This window comes from Typopeltis vanoorti, chromosome 7 (assembly GCF_054136105.1).
Source record: "Typopeltis vanoorti isolate ZY-2024b chromosome 7, IOZ_Tvanoo_1.0, whole genome shotgun sequence".
NCBI classification, from domain to species: Eukaryota; Metazoa; Arthropoda; class Arachnida; order Uropygi; family Thelyphonidae; genus Typopeltis; species Typopeltis vanoorti.
In genome coordinates this window covers 79,947,613-79,972,919 of record NC_143555.1, presented here as the reverse complement: position 1 = coordinate 79,972,919, position 25,307 = coordinate 79,947,613, and the positions used below count along the sequence as shown (strand labels likewise).

General features: G+C 35.0%; 1 protein-coding gene across 7 annotated transcripts in view; it reads left to right on the top strand.

Moving 5' to 3' along the window:
• The window catches only part of LOC150104805 (TBC domain-containing protein kinase-like protein), a 559,840-nt gene that overhangs the window by 232,675 nt on the left and 301,858 nt on the right, over positions 1-25,307 (top strand). For all 7 annotated transcript variants that reach the window (XM_090395364.1, XM_090395368.1, XM_090395367.1 and 4 more), the window contains exons 11-12: positions 12,553-12,682; positions 23,708-23,807. In XM_090395364.1, coding sequence (XP_090251490.1) covers positions 12,553-12,682; positions 23,708-23,807 — 230 coding nt within the window. The remainder of the gene's footprint in view (positions 1-12,552; positions 12,683-23,707; positions 23,808-25,307) is intronic.

Sequence of the window (25,307 nt, the reverse complement as noted above, 5' to 3'; positions counted from 1 at the left end):
AATGTTCACCAGGGAGGGGAGATAAAATTTTGTCTATTCTTGCTATGAGAGGTTTTTAAATAGGTCCACCCTCGTAATTCAATGTGGTCTTATATTCATTTGCAAGGATGACTGGAGAGCAATCCCAGGCAGAGAGAACCAACTCAAGGCATTAACTCACAATTTGGGTATTAGTCATCTTTGCGTTTTAGTTTCAATTGATGATTTGGTTGTTTGTTTATATGATATTGGTGAAAATGGAAAACCGATAGCCTTTGGCTATATGATGATGTAAAAAACTGAGGCCTTTTCTCTCTCTCTCATACTATCTATCTGTCTTTTCTTTCTCCTAATACTATCAGGCTTTCTTACACCCCCCTATACTAACTACTATAGGCTTATGATGAGCACCCCTTTACTTTTTCATCTCAATAAAGGTTGAAACGAGTCCATGTAGTGGCCCTTCCCATAATGCATAGCATTATACATGTCTGTAGGGATATGTGCATTACATTATGGGATACTAAGGCAAGTGATGTGAAGTCATTAGCCTCTGTATACAAGTAGCCCAGTCATGATGTGACTTCATATATAAACTTTGTTTGCTTACACTTGGATAAAGGATGAAACAGAGAATATAATTTCTTTGCATCTTTAATTACACTACCTACCAATAATTGTCTACACCCCTTGTTATTTGAATTTATGGAACATTTCAAGTTTGATAATAACATAGAAACTGGTGTACAGATAGTAGGAAGCAGTATTTCATCGTAGCAGTTGAATACAGGTGGTGTGGTAACACGATGTGAACTCGATAATTTCAAGAGAGGTGTCATTGTGGGCTGTCACATTGGTGGTATGTCCATATGTGCCGCCATTGTCTCTCAACTGGAGCATCCAATATCAACGGTTGGCAATGTGATCAACAAATGGAGATGTTCTGACATTACTGGTGAAAGGAAAAACACCCAGGGCGGCTGCTAAAAATGAGTGACAGGGATAGGAGGGTGTTAAAATGGGTCGTACACAAACACCGGCTACAATCGGCACAGACCATCCATGATGCATTCCAAAGTACCAGTAACACCATGGTGAGCACTAATACTGTAGGAAAAAAATTATATTTACTCGATTTCCATGGAAGAACAGTGGCACACAAGCAAAACATCGCAACAACAAAGAAGGCAGTTCTTCTGGCCTTGTGCAAAGAGCATGTGAACTGGATAATTGACTAGTGGGGAAACAGTACTCTGTAGTGATGAATCAAAGTTCATTTGTTTCCAGTGTGATGGCAAGGTGTGGGTGTGGGGGTAGCCTAGTGAACGCTTGTTACTACAGTTAGGTATGGACAACAATATTTTATTTCATAACTTGAAGGGTACAAGGGTACTCTAACTGGAGGGATCTTACTTGGAGAATTGCATATGGCCACCCTCCAGTGAATACCATCAAATGAAGGTACTTTAACATTGGAGATCTAATCTGTGACATCTGTTACCGATTGGAAACAGTAGAACATGCATTCTACAGCTGCCCTCTTGCCCTATTTGGAACAGATTATGTAATATGTTGGACATTCCATTACTTACAACAGAACAGGTTATTTTTTTACAATACCTGCCACCTGTTAGCAATGGGAAGAGAATTTTGATTTTTATTATTAATGAATTAATATACCATTTATGGAAGATTAGAAAGAAACATGGATTTGAAAACTTTATAATATTGTATTGTGGAAATTTTATTGTTCAGTCAGACGATTTTTGTATTTAGAAAGAAGCATTCTAGGAGATATTAAATTTATCACTAGTTAGCGTAGACCACCCACATTATGCAATATTCACCAGGGTGAGATAAAATTCTGTCTGTTCTTGCTATGAGAGGTTTTTTAAATAATTCCATTCTCTTAATTCAGTGTGATCTTATAGTCAATTGCAGGGATGACTGGAGAGCAATCTTAGGCAGAGAAGGCCAACTGAAGGTAGTTAACCCAGATGGGGCTAACCACCTGGGTATCAGTCATCTTTGCGCTTTAGTTTCAATTGGTCTTTTGGTTTTTCATCTATATGAGATTGATGAAATAGGAAAACTGATAGCCTTTGGCTATATGATGATATAAAAGAGCTGAGGCCTTTTATATCAAAAGGCCTCAGCCTCTTGATATAAAAGGCTGAGGCCTTTTTTCTCTCTGTCATGCTATCTATCTGTCTTTCTTTCTCCTAATGCTATCATGCTCTCTTGCACCCCCTATATTAACTACTCTAGGCCTATAATGAGCAACTCTTTACTTTCCACCTCAATAAAGGTCGAAACTGAGTAATGACCCTTCCCATAATGCATAGCATTATACGTGTCTTCAAGGATATGTACTTTGCATTATGGGATACTAAGACAAGTGATGTAAAGTCATTAGCCTCTATATACGAGTTGCCTCAGTCCTGAAAATACTTCAGGTGCAAACTTTGTTTGCTTACACTTGGATAAAAGATTAAACCAGTATATGATTTCTTGGTATCCTTAATTTATAGTACCACATACATGTCTACATCTCAGGTAATGTTGGTTATAGTTATTGAAAACTTAAAAACAATAATTTATAAAAAAATTACTCTTTTAATGAATTATGACTTTCTTTGCATATGCTGCAATATTTCGTCTGCATCGGTTCTATGAAATCTGTTTAGTAACTTAAATGTTTCTATCACACTCTCTTTTTTCTAACCATCAACCAACATTAGCAACTCATAAGCCCCCAGTCTGTTGTCATAAGGATAAATTAAGGATGCCAAGAAGTTATATTCTTGGTTTCATCCTTTATCCAAGTGTAAGCAAACAAAGTTTGCAAGTGAAGTCACTTCACCACTAGGCTACTTGTATATAGAGACTAAACATCTCATTAATTGCCTTAGTATCCCATAATGCAACACACATATCCTTACAGACGACATGTATAATGCTATGCATTATGGGAAGGACCACTACCCAGAAAACAGTTTCAACCTTTATTGAGGCCTCATCAGTGGTAGTCAGACCCATAAGTGATGCCAAGGTTGAAGTAATGCAGAAGTCATATTTCTATATACAAGTAATCAAAAGGTGTCACACCTTATTACTAAAATATTCAGGATTAGATAGATGTTGAAAGTTTTTTCACTTGGTTATACTATAAGTTAAAGATGCCAAGAAGATATATATTCTTGGTTTCATTCTTTATTCAAGTGTAAGCAAACAAAGTTTTCACATGAGGTCACTTCATGACTGGGCTATTTGTATACAGATACAAATAGTCACTTCACCACTAGGTACAATATATAGAAGAGAGGCAAGTATTAGGAGATTTGGAAGTGAAAGAAACAGAGGTGTATCAGATGTTGGTTGTGTGGAATGGATAACATGTCACCACGTATGCTTCAGGAATGTGCCCCACAGTTGGTTATGCCCTTGACCTGGTTATATAATGAAAGTCTTGCAGTGGGTAGAGTTCCTAAGGAGTGGAAAGAAGGCAAAATAGTACCACTCCACAAGCATGGTTCTAAGACAGGAGTCTCCAACTATAGGTCAATCTGTATAACTGCAGTTGTGGTCAAGCTGTTGGAGAGATTCGTTAGGAATAGAATGCAGGATTGTGTTGATGGCCATAGCATTTTTTTATTTTGATCAGCATGGAATTGCAAAGGGTATGTTTATGCAATTTACTTCCATTCTATGATAGGATAACTAGTGTGTTAGATAAGAGAGAATCATATACAGTGATATTCTTGGAATTTGCAAAAGTGTGATAGATTACCACATGAGTTGGTGTACAAGTTGCAGATGATGGGAATAGATAGTATATTGGTTAGATGGATCACAGTCGGCCCTCTGAACAATACCAGCAGGTTGTGTATGATGGAGCAGTGTCTCAAAAAAGAAGGATAACCAGTGGCATGCCCCAGGGTTCTATTCTTGGGCCCCTGCTGTTTAACTTGTTTGTAAATGATATATCGTGTGCACTGACTGGGGATCTTCAGTTATTTGCTGATGATACAAAGTTGGGAGGAATAATAAGTAACACTACTGATGTTAAATCCCTTCAGGAAGAGTTGAATAGACTTTTTATTTCAAAAGATTGGGATTGTAGTTTTAATATCAATAAGTGCAAGGTGCTGCATTTTGGCGTGCAGAGATATAAGGCTGTGCACTATATTGATGGTGCCTACTGCAGGAAGTGGATGGGATTAGAGATTTGGGAGTGATGGTTGACAGTAAACCGAAGTTTAGAGGGCATATTGCTAGTTGCGAAGGTTGCACGTCGTAGTGCTGCTATGATAAGAAGTACTCTAACATGCAAGGATAAGGAAGTGGTTTTGTCACTGTATAAGGCACTGGTCAGACCATACTTGGACTATTGTGCTCAGATCTGGTCACCTGGCTTTCAATGTGATGTGGAGACATTGGAGAGGGTCCAGAGGTGAGTGACTTAGACAATATCAGGACTTTGGAATGCTGGTTATGGAGAGTGGTTGAAGAGATGTGAATTGCAGAGTATGGTGGATATGAGGAAGAGAGGAGATATGATAGAGACATTTAAGTTAGTGAGAGGATTTTATCAGATTAATCCAGAGGAGATTATGAAAAGAGTAGATGAGAGGGGGAAGAACCAGAGGTCATTCCTGGAAGTTATTTAAAAGTGTGGTGAAGAAAGGTGTGAGGAGTAGATTTTTTACATGGAGAATTGTCAGTGAATAGAATGCATTACCAGAATGTGTCGTTAAGTCTGTATGATAGATATGTTGTTAGTTAATGAACCTCCCATGATTAGTCTGTCGACTCCATGGAGGGCGTAATAATAATAATAATAAAAGTTGTGTTTTTTGTCTAAACAGTATTCTTCACAATGGTGTGTATATTACAGAATACTGATAACATGTGGAAAACTATTATTCAGACTGAGAAGGAAACTAAACTCATGTAATGAAGATTTGGTTTATAGAAATGCAGTATTCTTCACAATGGTGTGTATATTACAGAATACTGATAACATGTGGAAAACTATTATTCAGACTGAGAAGGAAACTAAACTCATGTAATGAAGATTTGGTTTATAGAAATGCAAAACAAACAGTTTACTCTATGTATTTTATCTTTGTGCTTAATTTTCTAGAGTAGGGTTATTTTCCTGAGAATTATTTGTACTGAAGGATGAGTTTCTTCATTTGCAAAGAGTGTTAATTTTGAGCCAGAGTGTGAAGATTACAGATTGGAACAGATTGTATTTTAATGCTATACTTGTTTAATGTTAGAGAGGACTAATAAAGGAATTTGTTTCATTTATTTGTAATTTACTGACTGCATTGAAAAGCTATGGTTGTTTATTTTCTTTGTTTTTTGTTAGACCGTTCTTTTATTTTTGAAATTAAATATGTGCGTGTGAGAGAAAGTATATCTCTTAATGGTTTATTTATTTTTTAAAATGTAAATAATTATATTTTTATAGTTATTCAATTAAACATTGTTTCTTTTGTATTATAATTCTCTTGATGTATTTAAGAGATAAGTGAATGTAATATATGAAGTTTTAATGGTTTGGGAAAAACTAGAATTGTTTTCAAGGTATTTCAAGATATTGTAGATTAATATATCGGAAAGAAAGCAGAAATACTTAAATGATACTCTTGGTATGAAACTAACCTGTGTAATTTTATAGCTACTGGCAAATCACCCACTCTCTCTCACACACACACATTTTAACAAAAATGGCAAAGCTGACACATGCAACACACAAATTTAAATAAATTGAATCAGTCAACAGAAAATTTATAGAGCCTCAAATTTATCCCTTCACTCAGATGATATCCCTTTTCCAACTGGTCACTCAGTAACTCTACTGTTTTATCTGCTTGCATCACTTTAGTGCCGTTAGCTTTCATTAAATTTATCCTTTAATAAACATTCTCCATTTTACCTCACATGTATTGAAAGAAATTTTTAGGATGATTCTTTGGCCTACTCAGCTAATTTCTTTTTTAGACCAGCATTGTAAGGAAACGAATTTGCATTCCTTATAATACTGGTCACCTTTTTTGCTGCATCATGCATTGCTCATGTGTTTGTTGATCACTTCTACTTGTATATGCACCACAATGTTTTTTTTACAACTCCTGCTTATTGATACTACTCATCCATCTAATTCCTATCTGATTTATCTTTCTGCTCTTGGGTTTACAGTCCGATATTGCTTCTTTCAGATATATCCCCCCCCCCCCTTCAACAACTATTTAGCAGTGCCATGGCATAAGAACCTGCAAATAGCTGTCTTCTAAGTTTGTCATAACCAACTATCCTGTAATTCCATGTATATTCCCCCACTTAACTGAAAATTCCACATTTGGCAACCTCCCAAGTGAAGACTAGATACTAGATGTCACTCTCCTCAACTAGAGGCAATGAGATTAATACACGGTTATGGCCAGATCTTCTGATCCTGTTACCAGTTATCAGCACTCTCAAACCTTAAGTTTTCACTATCATATGCTATTTCAAGTAAATATCTCTTAGTAGGTGAATAAATTTCATTTCCCTCCAGCTATTTAATCTTTTTTCCTTCTAATCCATGTCATTATAGTTGAAGTCATTACCATAATAACTACTCACCCTGCACTCTTACTATTTGCTGATGCACATCTTCTACATCATCCCTTGACCTATAACAGCAACCAACTTTATTTTGTCCTGTTAGCCTCTGTGTCATCTCTTCATCCACCATTTCATACATAACACTTTTTTTTTCCCTATACACACTTGTCATTTGGATTTATTTCACTTTCATTTTTTCTGGTATTTGCATTCCTGCCTTTACTATGAAGCATATACTTTCATGTCATTTGTTACTGTTTCATGTCATTTGTGACATTTACTTGCTTCAGTCCATTCTTTCCTAACTTTTGAAACACTTGAAAAGTGTTGAATTTTGGATGCAGACTATAAGAGGTATAGTTATTGGCTGATGTATATCATGCATCTAGGTCTTATTGAAAGATTTCTGTATAATTTTCTTTTAATTTCATAGATAACTGTTTGTAGTGTGTGGAGCATATCTGAATACTGATTCTCAAGTTCTATGTGAGATGATTTTGTGTGCATGTGTGTGTATACATGCTCGTGTGTTTCTTTTGTTTGGAAGAATTTTGTAACAGTGATGTGGATTTGTGTGCGTGTGTGTGTTCAGATATTTTATGTTTGGTCCATTTAAGGTGACAGTTACAAGTGCAGTTCTAAAATAACTTTACCTCTTATAGTTTAAAATACAGTGGCATTGTTGTGCAACTAGTTCATTGTATACACTTCTAAGGGTTATATATATAATTTCAGTATTGTTTCCTACAATTCATTATTATAAATGAATTGTAGGTCATCAGTTTAAGTCTTGTTATTGTGTTTTTCTCAAGCTTATTATTAAATGCCTTCAAGGAGCCCAAAGAGCACTCTACTCTACACAACCTACCATCACCACTACTTAATTCTCCATCTACACATAATGCCACTGTCCTCTATCTACACAAGATGCACTATCCTCCATGAATACACAACACCATCTCCATTGACAAATAATGTTTTTATCTGTAAATTGCTTCTGTTCTCTGGTTACTTTACTGGTGTATAGAATGAAAAATCAGAGTTTCTGGTTGGAAAATCTCTGCTGCTGCTTTATGAGATCTGTTATATCACAGAAAGTTCTTTATGATGAGAGTCAAACTCAAATCTTTTTAAGGTAAAGGATGCAATGTTCTGTCATTCTTCCAGATGCACTATGGAGATATTATCTTTAAAGATTTAACATGAAGATAATAGGCCTGTGTGGGCAAGTTTATGATGAAGAACTGGAAATGTATGTCCTTGTAGATTTTTGTTGGGCAGGACTTCTGAAAATGCCATTTTATTAGTTCTTTGCAGTTACATTTAAATTTTATTATTATTATTTTATATTCTGTATTATCTGTTTACTTGTATGATCTTGATGAGGTTCAGTTGATAAATATCTCATCCACCTCTCACCACCAAATGGGATTTATGTTAGCATAAGATAGTTTCTTCTTCAAATCTTTTCATATGCAGATTGACAACTGGTGAAGAAAATGAATCACACATTGCTAAGTGCTGTAGATTATAAATCTGAGCTTTCAGTTTGAACACATTGGAATGAGTGTTTATATTATTCTGTTATTTCTGGTGCAAATATATTTTTTGTGTTAAAAAGAACTTTATTTATAGCATAAGACAAAATATATATTTTGTCTATTAGATAGCATAAAGAAATAAGGAAGCAATACCTAGCAGATTGTGTGATTAAGAGAGATACATAATTCTGAAAACTTTTGGCTGAATGCAAAGTATATTTGATACACGAAATAGTATGCAAAATCAGGTTCTTTAAACAAAATATTTAGATGACAGGTATTTGGAAATTCATTCCATCCACAATAGGTTCAAATCCTGTCTAGGTTACAAAAGAACACTTCATCCGAAGGAGGTGTAGGTTCCCTCTTAGAAACTTGTGTTTTTTCACACATTTCTGAGGCAAATTGGTTCAAAGAACACGCACGCACGCACGCACGCACGCACGCACACACACACACACACACACACACACACACACACACACACACAGAGAGAGAGAGAGAGAGAGTTAACTGACAAAATAATACTGACTTTGTAGCCTTTACTGCTTTAGCCTTAATTCCAAACAACCGAAGTTGGCTGCAATAGTGTCATCATTGGAATTGACATAACTGATTGATATGGAATTAAAGGATATCAAGGATTCAGAAATTTTTATAAATCTTTGCCCAAGCAAGCATGCATTTAATTAGATCATGTTTTTTTTTGGGTTGCTCACTGTCTAAGACTAAGTGAGTAAAGAATAAATATGTGCATTAGATGTCATAATCAGCTATATTCATGAGAACAGTTGCATGTCCTTCATCAGCTTTCAAAATTATGTTGTTATTTCTTAGTCAAAGACTTTCTTTTCTAAAGCTATTATATTACTATTATATTTACGGCTATTTGCCTGCTTCTGTTTAGGAGTGCCCCAGTTTAAATGCCATTGGCTGTTTTCTCACGGATTCTTAGGGTATTGTAGATGTATATTTATCAATAAATATATGTTGCATAGAGGACAAGAAATTTGCACATACCTTTTTCTGGGTGTTGTGGCTCTTCTTCTTTCGCGTTGTCCAAACTACTGTGTGTGTGTGTGGGGGGGGGGGGGATTTTGGCAAGTGGGAGATTTGAAATAACAAATGGAAAAAAACCCGGGTTTTTTCCATTTGTTATTTCAAATCTCCCACTTGCCAAAATCCCCCCCTCCCACACACACACAGTAGTTTGGACAACGCGAAAGAAGAAGAGCCACAACACCCAGAAAAAGGTATGTGCAAATTTCTTGTCCTCTATGCAACATATATTTATTGATAAATATACATCTACAATACCCTAAGAATCCGTGAGAAAACAGCCAATGGCATTTAAACTGGGGCACTCCTAAACAGCAGCAGGAAAATAGCCATAAATATAATAGTTTGTTAAGAGGAGTAACATGGGAGTTTTCCCAGAAATAATATCCATATTATATTACTTTTTTTAGTGTAGCAAACATTTAACAGTAGAGAAGCCATTTTGAATTTGCATTATTCTTTAATAAGTATCCTTTTTGTTTTTCACACTAGCCATTTGCCAGAATAGATAATTTTATCTTTTATCTATCAAATCATCCATTAACATGATTTAACAAAAATCATGTTAATGGACGATTTGATAGATTGATAACTTTTTTTTTCCCCTAAAAGATAATTGCATTTTTAATAAATGTAATAGTAAATATAATCATTAACCACTTGCAATCAAACGTTTTAAGGGAACATGTGCTAGACATATTTATACAGCTTACAAATGTAGAAAACATAGAATTTTATTCAAAAATTTCAGTGTATTTTATTCAATGAAACATGAACATCATCGGAGTCTGGTAAGTTAACTTCATTCAAAACATGAATTATAAGAATGCTACATGGCTCATTCTTATAGTTCATATTTTGAATGTAGTTACCAGTCTTTCTTCCTGATGTGTTCATATTACATTGAATGAAATATATCAGTGTTTGAATAAAATTCTATATTGTTTCTACATGTGTAATCCACATAACTATCTAAATATGATCATTTGCAGTTCAGATTTAGTTCACAGGTTCTATGGTTTAAATCTGAACTGCAAATGATCATATTTTCTCTGATCTTCCAAATATCTGTGTTATTGGCTAAAGAGCAGTATAAATCATGGTTGTTGAATCCTTTCTCAGACAGCCTTTTCATAAATGTGTTTGACTCTCAAAAAAGGAATGATCAAGTTATCTTGACAGCTACATGCTAGTTTTTTCTTCTCCCACTTGAGATTAAGCTTATTTACAAATTCTTTATAGAAGAAATTAAATTGTTTAAAATAGCATGGCGTATCGTTCTAATAGATAAAAACTAATGAAATATAATCAGCATAGTTCCCTACACAGACATATTATAGTTCATCTGGATCACTGGTGGTCAAAACATTATTAACATAGAATGCTCTGAAGTTAGCTTTATAATGATATAGTAAAAGAGATGTTAATGGTTTATGGAAAATTTTAGTTTTCGCACTTTTTTTTTTTTTAATGTGACTCTAACTCATGACAGGTTGTCAACCTAATGTACAGTAATAATGTGGGTGGATAAAGGATTTTTTAAATTTTTTTTTCACCCTTATATCTAATTTCATACTTTTTTTTTGTATTTTTATTTATTTTTTACATAATTCAGAACCGATCTCTAGAGACCAATCATGAAACTTTTTTTCTATCTCTCTCTCATTTGAAAGAACTTTGATTAAAATATACTTTTCTCCTCAATGTTTATAAATTTGAGCTTTTTATCAAATTTTACCAAGATTTTAAATTTCTTACAGACTCTAAGTATTCAGCAATACCAAGAGAATATCTAACATATCTTAATTCCTAATGTTTATGGCATCCCTAAACATATCTCTAAAATTCTATAAAATACCAAATTACTAATTACAACTAATATTAAATTTATCTTCACTTCTTGCACCTGTTGAAGACATATCACCTGCTGTCTAATCCAGGTGTTTACTCCATTCCATCTTATTTTGGTCAGAGTGGAAGATCTTCAGAAATTTTGTTGAGTAAAAGTATAAACACTATATTTACTGTCATCACTCAGAATGTCAAGCCTTCTGGCAGGACATTCTGTTGACAGTGGCACATAAACAAAATATTATGGAAAAGATTTTAATTTTTTCTCTAGAAACAAATTTTTAGATGATGGATTTTTTTTGAAGAATGCTCTGAAGTCCTCCACTCACCTAATCTTAATAGGCAGGGCTGTATAAAACTTCCGCATTTCTGGGATGTACTTTTGAGTAGTACTGTTTATCACTGCATATTTAATTTTTATGTAAATTGATTACGACCATAAGTATTTACTGGCTTTTAAGCTTTTACACTTCTTAAACTATGTTAGTACATATGCTGTCATGTGCTTACTGCTATTGGTTTGTGGAGTTCTGTTAATTGAATGAATCTTCTTTAACTGCCATAATAATTTTCATTTTGAAAACGACAGTCAAAATATTGTTACATTAAAAGAATTTACACTATGAACTTATTATTTCATTATGTGCCATTAAAACATTTTTCATAATTTGCAAGTAACTTATTTTGAGCATCATTATAAGCAAAAAAAAAAAAAAAAAAAATGAAGATGGTAATTTTTCAGCCTAAAGAAAATACCAAGGTTAAATCAATCTTCTGAGATCTGGCTTCCACCAATGGGACTTCAGTAAAGGTCAGAACCTGTCTGGGTAGGTGACCCTTCTCATAATGTTTTTTGCATTATGAGATACTAAAGTAACTGATATGAAGTCAACTGCTTCTATGCTTTTGCTTACACTCAGTATATGATTAAAATGAGAATATAATTTCTTTTCTATAATATACATTATAACCAACTGTAAAAAACATTCCACAACTATCTTTCATCCAGAGTATTTAATAATAAGGTGATGCACCTTTTTTTCTACGTGTATATGGAAAAGGTATGACTTCTGCATTGATTTTAACATTGGACCAGAATGTTTTTGCATTATGGGATACAAAGTCAGCAGCCTCCATATACAAGTGGACCAGTTGTGAGGATACATTTTGCTTTTGTATAAGATTAAAACAAGAATATAATTTCTTGTCAAGCATAATATACATTGCAACATTTATTACGATAAATAAATATACTGAGTTTGATTTGGCACTTGGTAAAGGATTAAATAATAGATTTTGCACAGTAAATTATTAAAAGAAGAAACGTTTGTTTAAACTGAAAGAGTAATGTATATAATGTCTTGATAGTGTAATATTTAATGTGTGTGTATGTGCACACACACAGAATATTAAAAAAAAAACAGACATTACAGATGATAAACAGATAAAACTTTTCAATAAAATCATGAAATCAGTTGAATGTATATGTTAATTTTTTTTTTAGTTGATCACTTAGCTGAACGTCCTCTGTCAGAAGTGTATTATTTATGGCAGCTAGCAGGAGGTGATGTAGAAGCAGAATTAAGGAGACAAGGACTAATAAAAGCAAAGCCACCAATTTGTACTCTTCCACAGTAAGCAGAACAGACATTTTGTCCAATTTTGATTTGTGATCTTGTATTTATGCTTAGGAGCCAGCTTGAGGCACTTAATGGAATGAAAATGGTATGATTAAAGAATAATTAAACACAAGTTGAATGGTTTCAGTATTTCTTCTTTGTCACAGAGACATGATCAGGGATATGGTATAAGAATTGTAATAGTGCACATAATCCAAAAGAAAACAAAAAGGATGGAAAATGTAAAGTTGAAATGTAAAGTTCCAAGAGGAGTCACCCTCTAATGGACCTCTTTATAAGATAGAATACCAGTTATTTAACAAATAGAGAGTACAGCATTGGGCTCTCCTTCCCTAGCCAATTTCCATATGCAGCATTTTGTAAAACATATTCTTGATACTGTCATTCTCAGACCTTCTATGTGGTTAAGATACATTGACGATATACTCTCCATTTAGGTCACTTTGCTCACATACATTATTAGACTCATTCTTCCTCACCAGTCATTGTTCCAGCTAGGCTTCCTTGACAGCTGAACTCTCCTTTATTCATTATGACTTCATATCTAGTGGCTACAGTGCCAAAAAAAATTTAGGAAATAACCAAGAACTTTAAAGAAATATAATTCCTGCATGGCTTTCAAACTTCATAAGAAGCTATGTTAAAGATGCCAAGCTATTTTAAACCTGGTTTTACTCCATTTCCCAAGGGAAATGGAGTAAAACCAGGTTTAAAATAGCTTGACATCTTTAACATATATTATACCCAAGGTAAAAAACTTTCTTCATAAGAAGCTGTTTGCCCTTATCTCCTCTCTTAATGATCACCTCCTTTTTTTCACAAATTGCCTTGTTCTTGCAGATATGACTTGAAGAATACATGTTTGCAAACCACAGTTATGGTCTGTCAAGTCTAGCTAACCATATCTTGCACAGAATCAAATGAAAACTGCTGCACTTCACCACAATAAACATAAAGATCCAATACTTTATTATTATGTGACAACCCCAGGGAGTCCAAAGAAAAAAATCATCATCAATTTCCTGATAAAGGGGTGTTCAGGCTACTATGAGAGCACTACATGATTAATCTCCTATCGACAATTTTCCTCCAAATTAACCTAGTACTTGTCAGCATTACTAATCTTTCCTCTTCCATTCTATTTAAGTGACCATACCACCATATCACACATGCTTGAATTCAAACAAAAGTTCCTTTCCTAATGTCTTCATGTTTAATATGAATCTGCCATTGATGCCATTTGTTCAGGCCCCTCATTCTTTTAAGAACTCTTAATCTGTGGTTTATAATCTTTGATAAAGTGCATTATTTCTAACCTGCTTCTCAGATCCATAACTTAAATTTCATTTAAACACTGTCTTGTATACTGCTAGTTTAGTGTTTTGGCTAATTTTGCTCTTGTTCCATATAAATTTATTCAACTGGCTCTCTGCACTACATCAGCTTTGCTTATTCTGTTGTCTGTTTCTAGATGTAACTTGCCATTTTTCTTAAATCTGTGCCTAAATAGCTCAAATACTTGTTCTATAGGTTCTCCACTGAAAATTAAGGTGAAGTTTCTATGTTCCTGCCCATTTTAATGCCAAATTTCTTACAGCTGTTATTCACTAAGTTAGAGAATCCTGGAGATTTGCAATGGATGTCTTTAGGAGTACATCATCATCTGCATAAAGCAAAGAGCTAAGCTTCATGTCTCCAGCTGCTTTCTTTCATAATGTGATCCATATAGATGATGAATAAGAGTTGAGATAATATGCATCCTTGTCTTACACCTTGTCAAACAGTTTTTCTGTATTTACTTCAAATACAGGAAGACCGTTTCTAACTGCTGATTTCCAACTTCGGTATAGACTATATATTGAATAAAAAGACAAAGACAATGAAATTTGCACTACAGCTACCGTAGCGCAATTGGAAGAACAGCGGAACATTCCGCCCTTCAACTGGAAAAGACCTGGGTTCGATTCTCATCATGACGAGGGGAATCCTTATATGTGCTTTTTCAGTTCAAGGTGAGTTAGTCGATCTCATATGGTCGTAGCATGGTTTTTTTCTCACGGAAACTTGCGCTTTTCATCCTGTGTACAGAGACAAATCGGCCTTCAGAACACATGCAATTTACAGACAAAAAATACTGTTGTTCGTGATGATGGTGATAGATGGCATTGATGGTAGTAGTGTCGTAGTTGGAGAATTAAGTAGTAGTGGAGAGGATGAGATGTATTTAGCGAAGTAGAGTAGTATGCCCTCCACGATGAATCCTTGGACTCCCTGGAGGTGTCATGTAATAATAATAATAAAAAATCAGCAGAAACATTGAAAATTTCAACTGCATTGTGAATGGAGAATCTATAGAACAAATAAAACGTTTCAGCTACTTAGGCACAATTTTTAGTGAAGATGGTAAATTAAATATTGAAATTTGTTGGAACTTTTTCCACTTGGTTGTACTATAAATTAAAGATACCAAGAAATTATATACTTCGTTTAATCCTTTATCCAGGTGTAAGCAAACAAGTTTGCACGTGACCTATTTTCAGGAGTGAGGAAACTTGTATACAGAAGCTGATGACTTCACATTACTTGCCTTAGTACCCATAATGCAAAGCACATATCCTTCTTCTTCTTCAAGTGTCATCTCCTAGAAGGAGGTTGGCAACCATGTCATGGAACCTTTTTCTTTCTTTTGCTGCTCTGGAACATTTTTGGTAATTCAAGCCAGTCCAGTCCTTAATGTCTTCGAACCACATTCTCCTGGGTCTACCTCTCCCTCTTTTTTCATCCAATTTCCCTTCTAATATTAATTTCTGAATGCCTTCTTGTCTGGTTAGATGTCCAAAATATTTTAGTTTTTGCTCTTTAATTATTTTCATTAATGTTCTTTTCATTTTTGCTTTCTTTAAAACATCTTCGTTTTTCATTTTCTCTGTCCATGGTATTTTCAACATTCTTCTGATGGTCCACATTTCGAAAGCTTCTAATTTTTTTCTCTGCTTCTTTATTTAGAGTTCAAGTTTTACTGTTGTAGAGAAGGCTTGACCAGATATAGCATTTTATTAATCTTTTTCTTGTGTCTATATTAATGTCTCTGGATGTTAGAACAGTTTTCATATCAGTAAAGGCTTTTCTTGCTATCTCTATTCTTCTTTTTATTTCTTTAAGGGAATTTCCTTTGTCTGTAAACATTTGTCCCAAATATATAAAAGACTGAACCTGTTAAATTTTCTTTCTGTTAACAGTTATGTCATCATCATCATCATCATCAAATTCCTGCCATGTACCCTCAAGGGGTGTACAGGATATGACAGTACTACATGAAAAAATTACATCATTACTAACTTCCTATCTACAATTTTCCTCCAAATCAGTCTGTTACTTGTCAAGACTCCAACATTATCAGATCTTATATTTCTATCGTCTAAGGCACTTTGTACCGTATCAATCCACCTATATCTTGGTCTTCCTCTGGGTCGTTTTCCTGCCAACCTGGCAGAGAACACTTGTTTTGCTAATCTTTCCTCTCCCATTCTATTTAAGTGACCATACCATCTGAGATTAGCTCTGCTAACGCATTCCTGGATGCTGACAATGTCAAGTTCTTTCCTAATATCCTCATTTTTAATATGATATTGCCATTGATGCCATCTGTTCACGCCTCTAATCTTTCTCAGGACTCTCATATCTGCGGTCTCTAGTCTTTGGTCAAGTGTTTTACTTCTGACCCAGCTCTCAGATCCATAAGTTAAAATTGGTTTGAACACAGTCTTGTATACAGCTAATTTAGTGTTCCGACTAATTTCTTTCTTATTCCATATGAATTTATTCAATTGACTTCCCACGATACCAGCTTTGCTGATTCTGTTGTCTATTTCTATATTTAGTTTACCATCTTCAGTAAAAATTGTGCCTAAGTAGCTGAAATGTTTTACTTGTTCCACAGGTTCTCCATTCACAACACAGTTGACATTTTCAATGATTCTGCCTATTTTCATTGTCTTTGTCTTTTTATTGCTGACCTTCATACCATATCTATTACAACAGCTATTCAATTTAGTCAGAGAATCTTGCAGACTTGTAGCGGATTTATTTAGAAGTATAACATCATCCGCATAAAGCAAAGAGCTGACATTAACATCTCCAATTTTGATATCAGGTTTAATACCACATTCCTTCATAATGTGATCCATATAGATAATGAATAACAGAGGGGATAATGTACATCCTTGTCTCACACCAGATTTAACATTAAACCATCTTCCTGTACTTCCTTCAATTCTAACTGCTGACTCAAACTCAAATAAAGACTAAGTATTGCTTGATATAATGCCCCATTGACACCATATAACTGCAGCGTATTGAATAGCTTCTCTCTTGGCACCTTGTCATATGCCTTTTCCAAATCGACAAAACTTAAATACAGATCTTTGTTATATTCCCATGCTTTCTCGACTATTTGTCGTAAAGTGAAGATCTGATCCTGGCAGCCTCTATTTGGCCTGAATCCAGCTTGTTCTTCACCAAGCTTTTCTTCCACAATTCTTCTCAACCGTTTCTCAAGTATACTTGCATAGATCTTGCCAGGAACACTCAGTAGGGAAATACCTCTGTAATTCTCACATTCAGTTTTATTTCCCTTTTTATATATGGGTACTATGAGAGCTCTACTCCAATCATCGGGAATTCGTCCCTCTGTCCAGGCTTTCTGAACTATGCAGTGCAGCCACTGTAAGACTCTTATACCACCATACTTCAGCATTTCTGGTCGAATATCATCTACTCCTGCTGCCTTTCCACATTTCAAGCCTTTGATGGCTTTTTCTACTTCAAGTATGGATATGTATTCCTGACTGTATGCCTGGTCAGTGTTTTTTATCACTGTGCTGTCATCACTGCTTGTTTCATTTAGCAGTTTTTCAAAGTAATTACTCCATACTTCAAGGATATCTTTTTCTCCTGTTTTCATTTCACCTTTATCATCTCTAATTCCTTTTACAGCACTCTTTCCTCCATTCCTAAGCTTCTTCAACAACCTCCAGAATATTTTGCCACCTTCTTGATATTTATTTTCTATATTCTTGCCAAAGTCCTCCCATGACTTTTGTTTAGCTAGTTTTACACACTGTTTAGCTTTCTTACATTTGTCTCTGTATTCTGTAAGAGTAAAAGCTGACTTATTTGCCAGGAACTTTTGATATGCTTTCTTCTTTTCCTTCACTGCCTCTTTAACTTCCTGTGTCCACCAGGGAGTTCTGATTTTTTTATCTTTGCACACAACCTCACCACATGCCTCTCTGGCAGAATCAATCAATGTTTCCTTCAGAGTTTGCCACTGAATCTCCAAGGTTTGATTCCTGTTCTCAAACTCTTTCATTTTCTTTTCAATAATATTTCTGTATTTTAGTCTACAGTTTACATCTGAGAGCTGCTCAACTTTTATTCGCTTTAAAACTTTCTTACATGTTATTCTTTTCAATATGAAATTCAATTTTATCCTGCTCAAGACTAAATAGTGATCACTTCCAATTTCAAATCCTCTGTACACTCTGGTGTCCTGCACCAGGGAGAAAACATCACTATCAACAATAACATAGTCAATGAGACTTTTCTTATTCCTAGCCTCTTCTCTCCATGTGAATTTGTGCACATTTTTATGTTGGAACATGGTGTTAGTAATAAACAGTCCATGTCCTGAGCAGAAATCCAACAGATATTTGCCATTATTATTAGCTTTGCTCTTTTCTCCAAATTTTCCCAAAATATTTTTGTATGTCTCACAATCATTTCCTACTCTACTATTTAGATCCCCAACAAGGACCAACTTTTCCTTTTTCATTGTGTCAGTTGCTTTTTCTAAAGCCTCAAAAAATTCCTCCACTTCTACCTTAGTAGAACCTTCTGTGGGACCATAGGCACAAATAAGTCTCATTGTCCAGTTCCCCATTCTCATATTTGCCCACATTACTCTACTTGAGACTGACTGCCATTCAAGAAGATTAGCCTCGTATTTTGTGTTGAATACTATGGCTACTCCTTCTTTTCCTTGATTGTTATTGCCTGAATATAACATTTTGTATTTATTGCTCAGAAAGATCTCACCAGTTTTGGTCTTTTTTGTTTCAGTCACCCCTATTATGTCGATCTGGTACTTATCTAATTCCTCAGCTAGCTCCATTTCTTTGCCATTCAGGCTTCTTACGTTGATAGTACCGATCTTCAACTCTGGTGATGTTGAGTTGGGGTTTGTTTTCAGATTTGTTCCAGTAGCTGACTTTTCGCTGTTCACCCTGGTTCCCTGGCGAAAACAACGGGGGCCTTGTTTAACCGGGCGACGCCCCAGCCGGCATGAAATTTTGTCATGTTGTACCATCATTTTTTTATTTTGGTTTAACCAATAAGAATACAATTTGGTCGGCTAAATCCCAAATTGCCAGCCCATCCTCGTTCGTTCAGTATCAAAGTAGATACCCAACAGGGTGCACCACGAGAAGGTGAGGATTGGACATTAGGTCAGAAGCCCTGGTCGGTTCTCCGCATTCCTTTAAAGGCTATGTGGAGGTCTCCTCTCAGTTATACAGCTTTGACCCTTAAGCACCCCTTAACAGTTATGTTCAGTTTCTTATTTATTGGTTCTTTTGATATAATCATGCACTTCATTTTCTTTAGGTTAATAATTAGTCCCATGTCAAAGCTTCTGTTGTAAATTTCTGTGATTAAGTTTTGAAGATCATCTTCAGATTCAGCTATAAGAACTGTGTCATCTGCATACCTGAAGTTGTTGAAGTTCCTACCTCCGACTTTTACACCCTTCAGTTGTGAAATATTTTTAAAAACTTGCTCACTATATATATTGTACAGTAAGGGTGATAAGACACATCCTTGCCTTACTCCTTTTTTGATTTCAAAGTTGCCAGAATATGTATTTTTATATTTCGTATACATATCCTTATGAGTATGTATATGCTATTCATTATGGGATGGGTCACTATCCAGACCGATTTCAACCTTTATTGAGGTCTCCTCAGTGGGAGCCAGACCCAGAGGTGATACTAAGGTTGAAGTAATGCAGAAGTCATATTTTCATATACGAGTTGCCCCAGTCATGAAAATAGTTTAGGCACAAACTTGTTTGCTTACACCTGGTTAAACGATTACACCAAGTATATAATTTCTTGCTATCTTTAATTTATAGTACCACCAAATGGAAAAACTTCCAACAACTTTCTCTAATATTCAGAGTTCAGAGTATTTTAATAATAAGGTGCTTTTGGCTGTTTGTACATGAAATATGACTCCTGTATTACTTCAACCTTAGTACCACCTCTGGACCTGACTCCAACTGATGAGACTTCAATAAAGGTCGAAAATGGTCTGGGTAGTGACCCTTTCCATAATGCATGTCCACAAGGAGATGTGCTTGGCATTATGGGATACTAAGGCAAGTGATGTGAAGTCATTAGCCTCTATATACAAGTTGCCCCAGTCCTGAAAATAGTTCAGGTGAAACTTGTTTGCTGACACTTGGATAAAGGATTAAATCAAGTATATAATTTCTTGCTATCTTTAATTTATAAATATTGAAAGAGACAACAGAATCAACAAAGCTGGTGTGGTTGGAAGTCAACTGAATAAATTTATATGGAATAAGAAAGAAATTAGTCAAAACACTAAATTAGCTTTATACAAGACAGTGTTCAAGCCAATTTTAACTTATGGATCTGAGAGCTAGGTTAGGAATAAAACACTTTACCAAAGACTAGAGATCGTGGGTATGAGTGTCCTGAGAAAGATTAGGGGCATGAACAGATGGCATCAATGGCAATATCATATTAAAAATGAGGATATTAGGAAAGAACTTGATATTGTTAAGTTCTTTCCTAATATCCTTTCCTAATTTCATAATTATGCAGTGCAGCCACTGCAAAACTTTGTTTCTTCCATATTTGAGCAATTCTGGTCAATTATCATTTATTTAAGTGGCCTTTATATATTTCAAGTTTTTGATGGCTTTTCTACCTCAAGTATTGATATGTACTCCTGTTTGTATTTCTTGAACATTTTCTTCTACATTTTATCACTGCTTGTTTCATTTAACAGTCTTTCAAAGTAATTACTCTAGACATTTAGACAGTTTTTATGTCACCTTTATCATTTGTGATTCCTTTTACAGTACTCTTTCCTCCATTTCTAAGCTTTTTCAATAGACTGTAGAATATTTTGCTAATTTTTTGTTATTTATCTTCTAAATTCTTACCAAAGTCTTCCCATGAATTTTGTTTAGCTACTTTAACTTGTGTCCATCATGGTATTCTTAATTTTTCTGTTCTTGCAAACAGCTTCACTATATGCTTCCCCCTAGCTGAATCAGTGTTTTCTTCTGAGTTTGCCACTGAGACTCCAAGGTTTGGCTTGTTTTTGAACGGTTTCATTCTTTATTCAATAATGTTTGTATAGTTGAGTCTTCAGTTTACATCTAAAAGATGCTGAACCTTAATTATTTTTAAACCTTTTTTTTACATATTGTTATTTTCAATGCGATATTTAGTTTTAGCCTATGTAAAACTAAGTGATAATCACTTCCAGTTTCATATCCTCTGTACACTTTTATGCTGAACCAGCATGAACCACTATCAACAATGACATAGTCAGTGAGGCTTTTCTTATTTCTTGTGTCTTCTCTCCATGTTAACTTGTGCACTTCTTTATGTTGGAACATGGTAGTAATGACTACTCCATATCTTGAGAATCCAGCTGATACTTACCATTGTTATTAGCCTTGCCCTTTTCTCCAAATATTCCCAAAACATTTCTTTGTGCCTATTGGGATTCACCTCTCACTCTGCTGTTTAAATCTCCAACAAGTACCACTTTTTCCATTTTCTTTGTTAGCTGCATACTCTAGTGACTCAAAAAATTCCTCAACTTCTTCCTTGGGAGAACCGTCTGTGGGACCATAGGAACAAATAAGTTTCATTATCCATTTCAGAGTTTTCATAACTAGTTCAACTTCCTTCTGATCAAGAAGTGTTTATATTCATGTTTAGTATTGCTATCACTGCTCCTTCCTTTCCTTGATCATTATTGAATATAACATCCTATACTTATTATATAGTAAGATCTCACCTTTTTTTGTCTTCTTTCAATGATGCCAATTATGTTCACATGATACTTTTCCAGTTCTTCTGTAAGCTTGATTTCCTTTCCATTAATACTCTTTATATTGATAGTTGCTATCTTCAGTTCTTCTGACATTTGGTTTGTTCTTTTTGTTGATGTTGAGTTTGTTTCAGGAGCTGACTTTTTACTGCTCACCCTAGTTCCCTGACGAAAACAAGCAACTCCCCAGCCAGCATAAAATCTTATCATTCTACACCATCACATTATTTGTGGTTTATGCCAATAAATATTACAGTTTAGTTGGCAAAGTCTCAAATTGCTATTTCATCCTCATTCCAGTTTAGTTGGCAAAGGCTCAAATTGATATTTCATCCTCATTCGTTCAGTACCCAGTGGATATCTTATTAACAGGGCACACCACATCAGGTTAGGATTAGACATTATGTCAGAAGCCTGAATTATTTCACTGCATTCCTTAAAGGCAATGTATATTCTTCTTCCAGTTATTTGGCTTTGGCACTTAAGTGATCTAAAAAACAATGAAATCTTATGAAATTATAGCTGTTTGAAACTTCCCAAGATTTGGGTATCTAATTCTTAGACTACCTACCATTGCTCAGAAAGGGGTACCCCCCCCACGACTACAGGCTTTCAGTCTATTTTCCACTTATTTATTTTGTGTGTGTGTGTGTGTGTGTGTGTGTGTGTGTGTGTGTGTGTGTGTGTGTGTGTGTGTGTGTGTGTGCGTGCGTGCGTGTGCGTGCATGCATGCATTATTACCATTCTTATACTATGTCTGAGATAATGTTACACACTAATTATTGGAACCATTTCTTTCTTTCTTTTATATATATGTTTATATACTGTATTTTTCCATGTATAAGACGATACTTTTTCTAAAGTTTTTAGACCAAAAATTGGGGGTCATCTTATACATGGGGGAGTATCCGGTTGAGAGACCCGCGGTTGCCGTGGTGAACCTGCTGGTACCTTGTCTCTGCAAACAGGCTTCTGCCAATCACTAGTCTTTGTTAACTCTGTCATTTGTTAATGACGTTAATTGACGTCATTAATGGCTGATTCTGAATAAACCAATCAGAACTCTGAAAGCATTCATTCATCTGCTACTCATTGGTGGGGTAAGTTAATGCATTAACAATATTTTGACCAATAGTCCATAAAAATGTCTGAAAATAAAAAAACGATTGTCGTAGTCTTCAAAATTCAAGTTAAAAGTCATCAATTACACAAAAGAACACGGAAATAAAGCTTCAGAGAGATAGTTTGGACCTCCTCCCACTGAGTGTATGATTAGACAGTGGAGAAAATAGGAAGAACAACTACTCAAGATGCCAAAAAAGAAGAGGGCTTTAAGAGGAAAACCAGCAAAATGGCCAAACTTGGAGCAGAGACTAAAGACTTGGATTATGGAGCAGCACCAGAGTGGGATATGTGTGTCAACCAAGCTTATTCAATATGAGGCAAAAAGATTTGAAAGGGAAATGAACATTGTTGATTTTACATGGAAAGGCAAAATGGTGTTTCAACTTCATGAGGAGAGAAGGGTTGACCATGAGAACACGAACCAAGTTAACCCAGAAAATGAATCTTAAATGCATCCCTAAAATGCATCTTAGTATGTATCTTAAATATATTACCTAATTACTAAATATACTTTGAATATTTAAAAAAATATCAAATGCGTTCTGTTTTATGTTGCTTTAAAATATTGATTTCTTAATTTTGGGTTCGAAAAAGTAGGGTTTATCTTATACATGGGGGTGTCTTATACACAGAAAAATACAGTCTTGCTTCATAATTGAAAAATTTTTTCTCGTGTATGTAAAGGTGCTACTTTTCTTCTGAATAATTTATTTGCATGTTACCTTTTTTTTTTTCTTTTAGTTTGGTTGTTGAAGAAGGTGAAGAATTTGGAGAGAAAAAAGATAGAGCATTTCTTTTTAACGACACGATTGTGGTATTATCATTGGAACAGTTGAGACACGTAAGTCTGATTTTTCTATTGATACTGATCTTTATTATTATTGTTTATAAGGCCTTGACTCCATGGAGGTGTCCTAAGTAGGAAGCCTTCTTTAGGGACATATTCCATTCACCTACCCCATTCCATACAAAGAAAACTTACTCCTTGCGCAGCTGTGAAAATTTTAGGAATAGCTTCCTTGTCCCTCCCTCTTTCTGCTCCTTGGAAAAATTTCTGAGTGGCTATCTGGTCACCACCTCTCAACAACTTATATGTCTTAATCAAATTATCCCCTCCCTCCTTTTGTTTACTAAACCTCACAGATTCCATTCTGTTAAATTTCATGTTAACTATATTAACTCTCATTATCATTCCACATGAACAAAATAAATATGAAAATTAATGAACCACCCAACCAGTCATGACATGTTTAGCCATTAAGAAATGAAGCATCTGGAAGAGGATATTAAACAGCTAAAGGAGAGATTGGCTGATAAGGAGAGGGAGGAAGATAATCTTATAAAGAAAGAATCAAAGGATAGTCATATGTCAGTGTATGGGGACTTGATCGTTAGAGATGTGATTACTAATAAACCGCACAAAACATGCTTTCCTGGTGGAACAATAAAGCAAATAACTGATGCCTTGCAGAGAAGGAAATACTGGGTGTCAAACTCGTTGTGGGCATAAATTTATGACTTAGTTAGGGCAGGGCTGGTCCGAGAGTATCTGATGCCTCTAGGCAAAGAAAATATAGGCACCCCTATACATTGTCTCTGTACTCACACAAGCACACGTACACCAACACACGTGGATATTTATAAAAATAATATTATGAACATTAAAAAATTTATTAATCAAAACCAATACATTTGTATACATATCATCAGCGAGCACCAGGATGCTTGACTTATTTCAGTTTTTTATTATTAATCAAGGTTTTACTAATTTTTTTTGAAGGTTGTAATTTGTAAGATTGCCTAGGGTTGCCTAATGGTAAAACCGACCCTGAGTTAGGGAGATGCAGAATGTTGATAGAAACATAGTTACTTGAGGAAGTTGATTCAGCAGATAACGAAGAATAGTGTTGTTGGGAAACTCGTGGGCATATTGCCAAGATATGATAAAAGTGAATTGAGAAGGAGAGCGCCGATAATGAATAGTAAGATGGCTGAGTTGTGTGCGGCAAGGGGGGGGGTTCAATTTGTAAATCTGCAGAGTGAATTTGAAGGGAAGTTTAAATGGTATAAAGCTGATGGATTACATTTGAATGGGTTGGTGTTGAAGTAACAGAAGATATTCTCACAAATGACCTTAGAACCATTGGGGAATACTTTCATAAATGGAGACTAACACCAAACCTCAATAAGACCGAGGTTAGCTCTTTTCACCTAAACACCAAATTGGCAAATAGAAAACTTCAGGTCAGCTTTAACAACACAATGCTGCAGCACCAAGATTTCCATAAATATCTGGGTGTTACCTTGGACAGAACACTATCTTTCAAAAGCCATCTGGAGA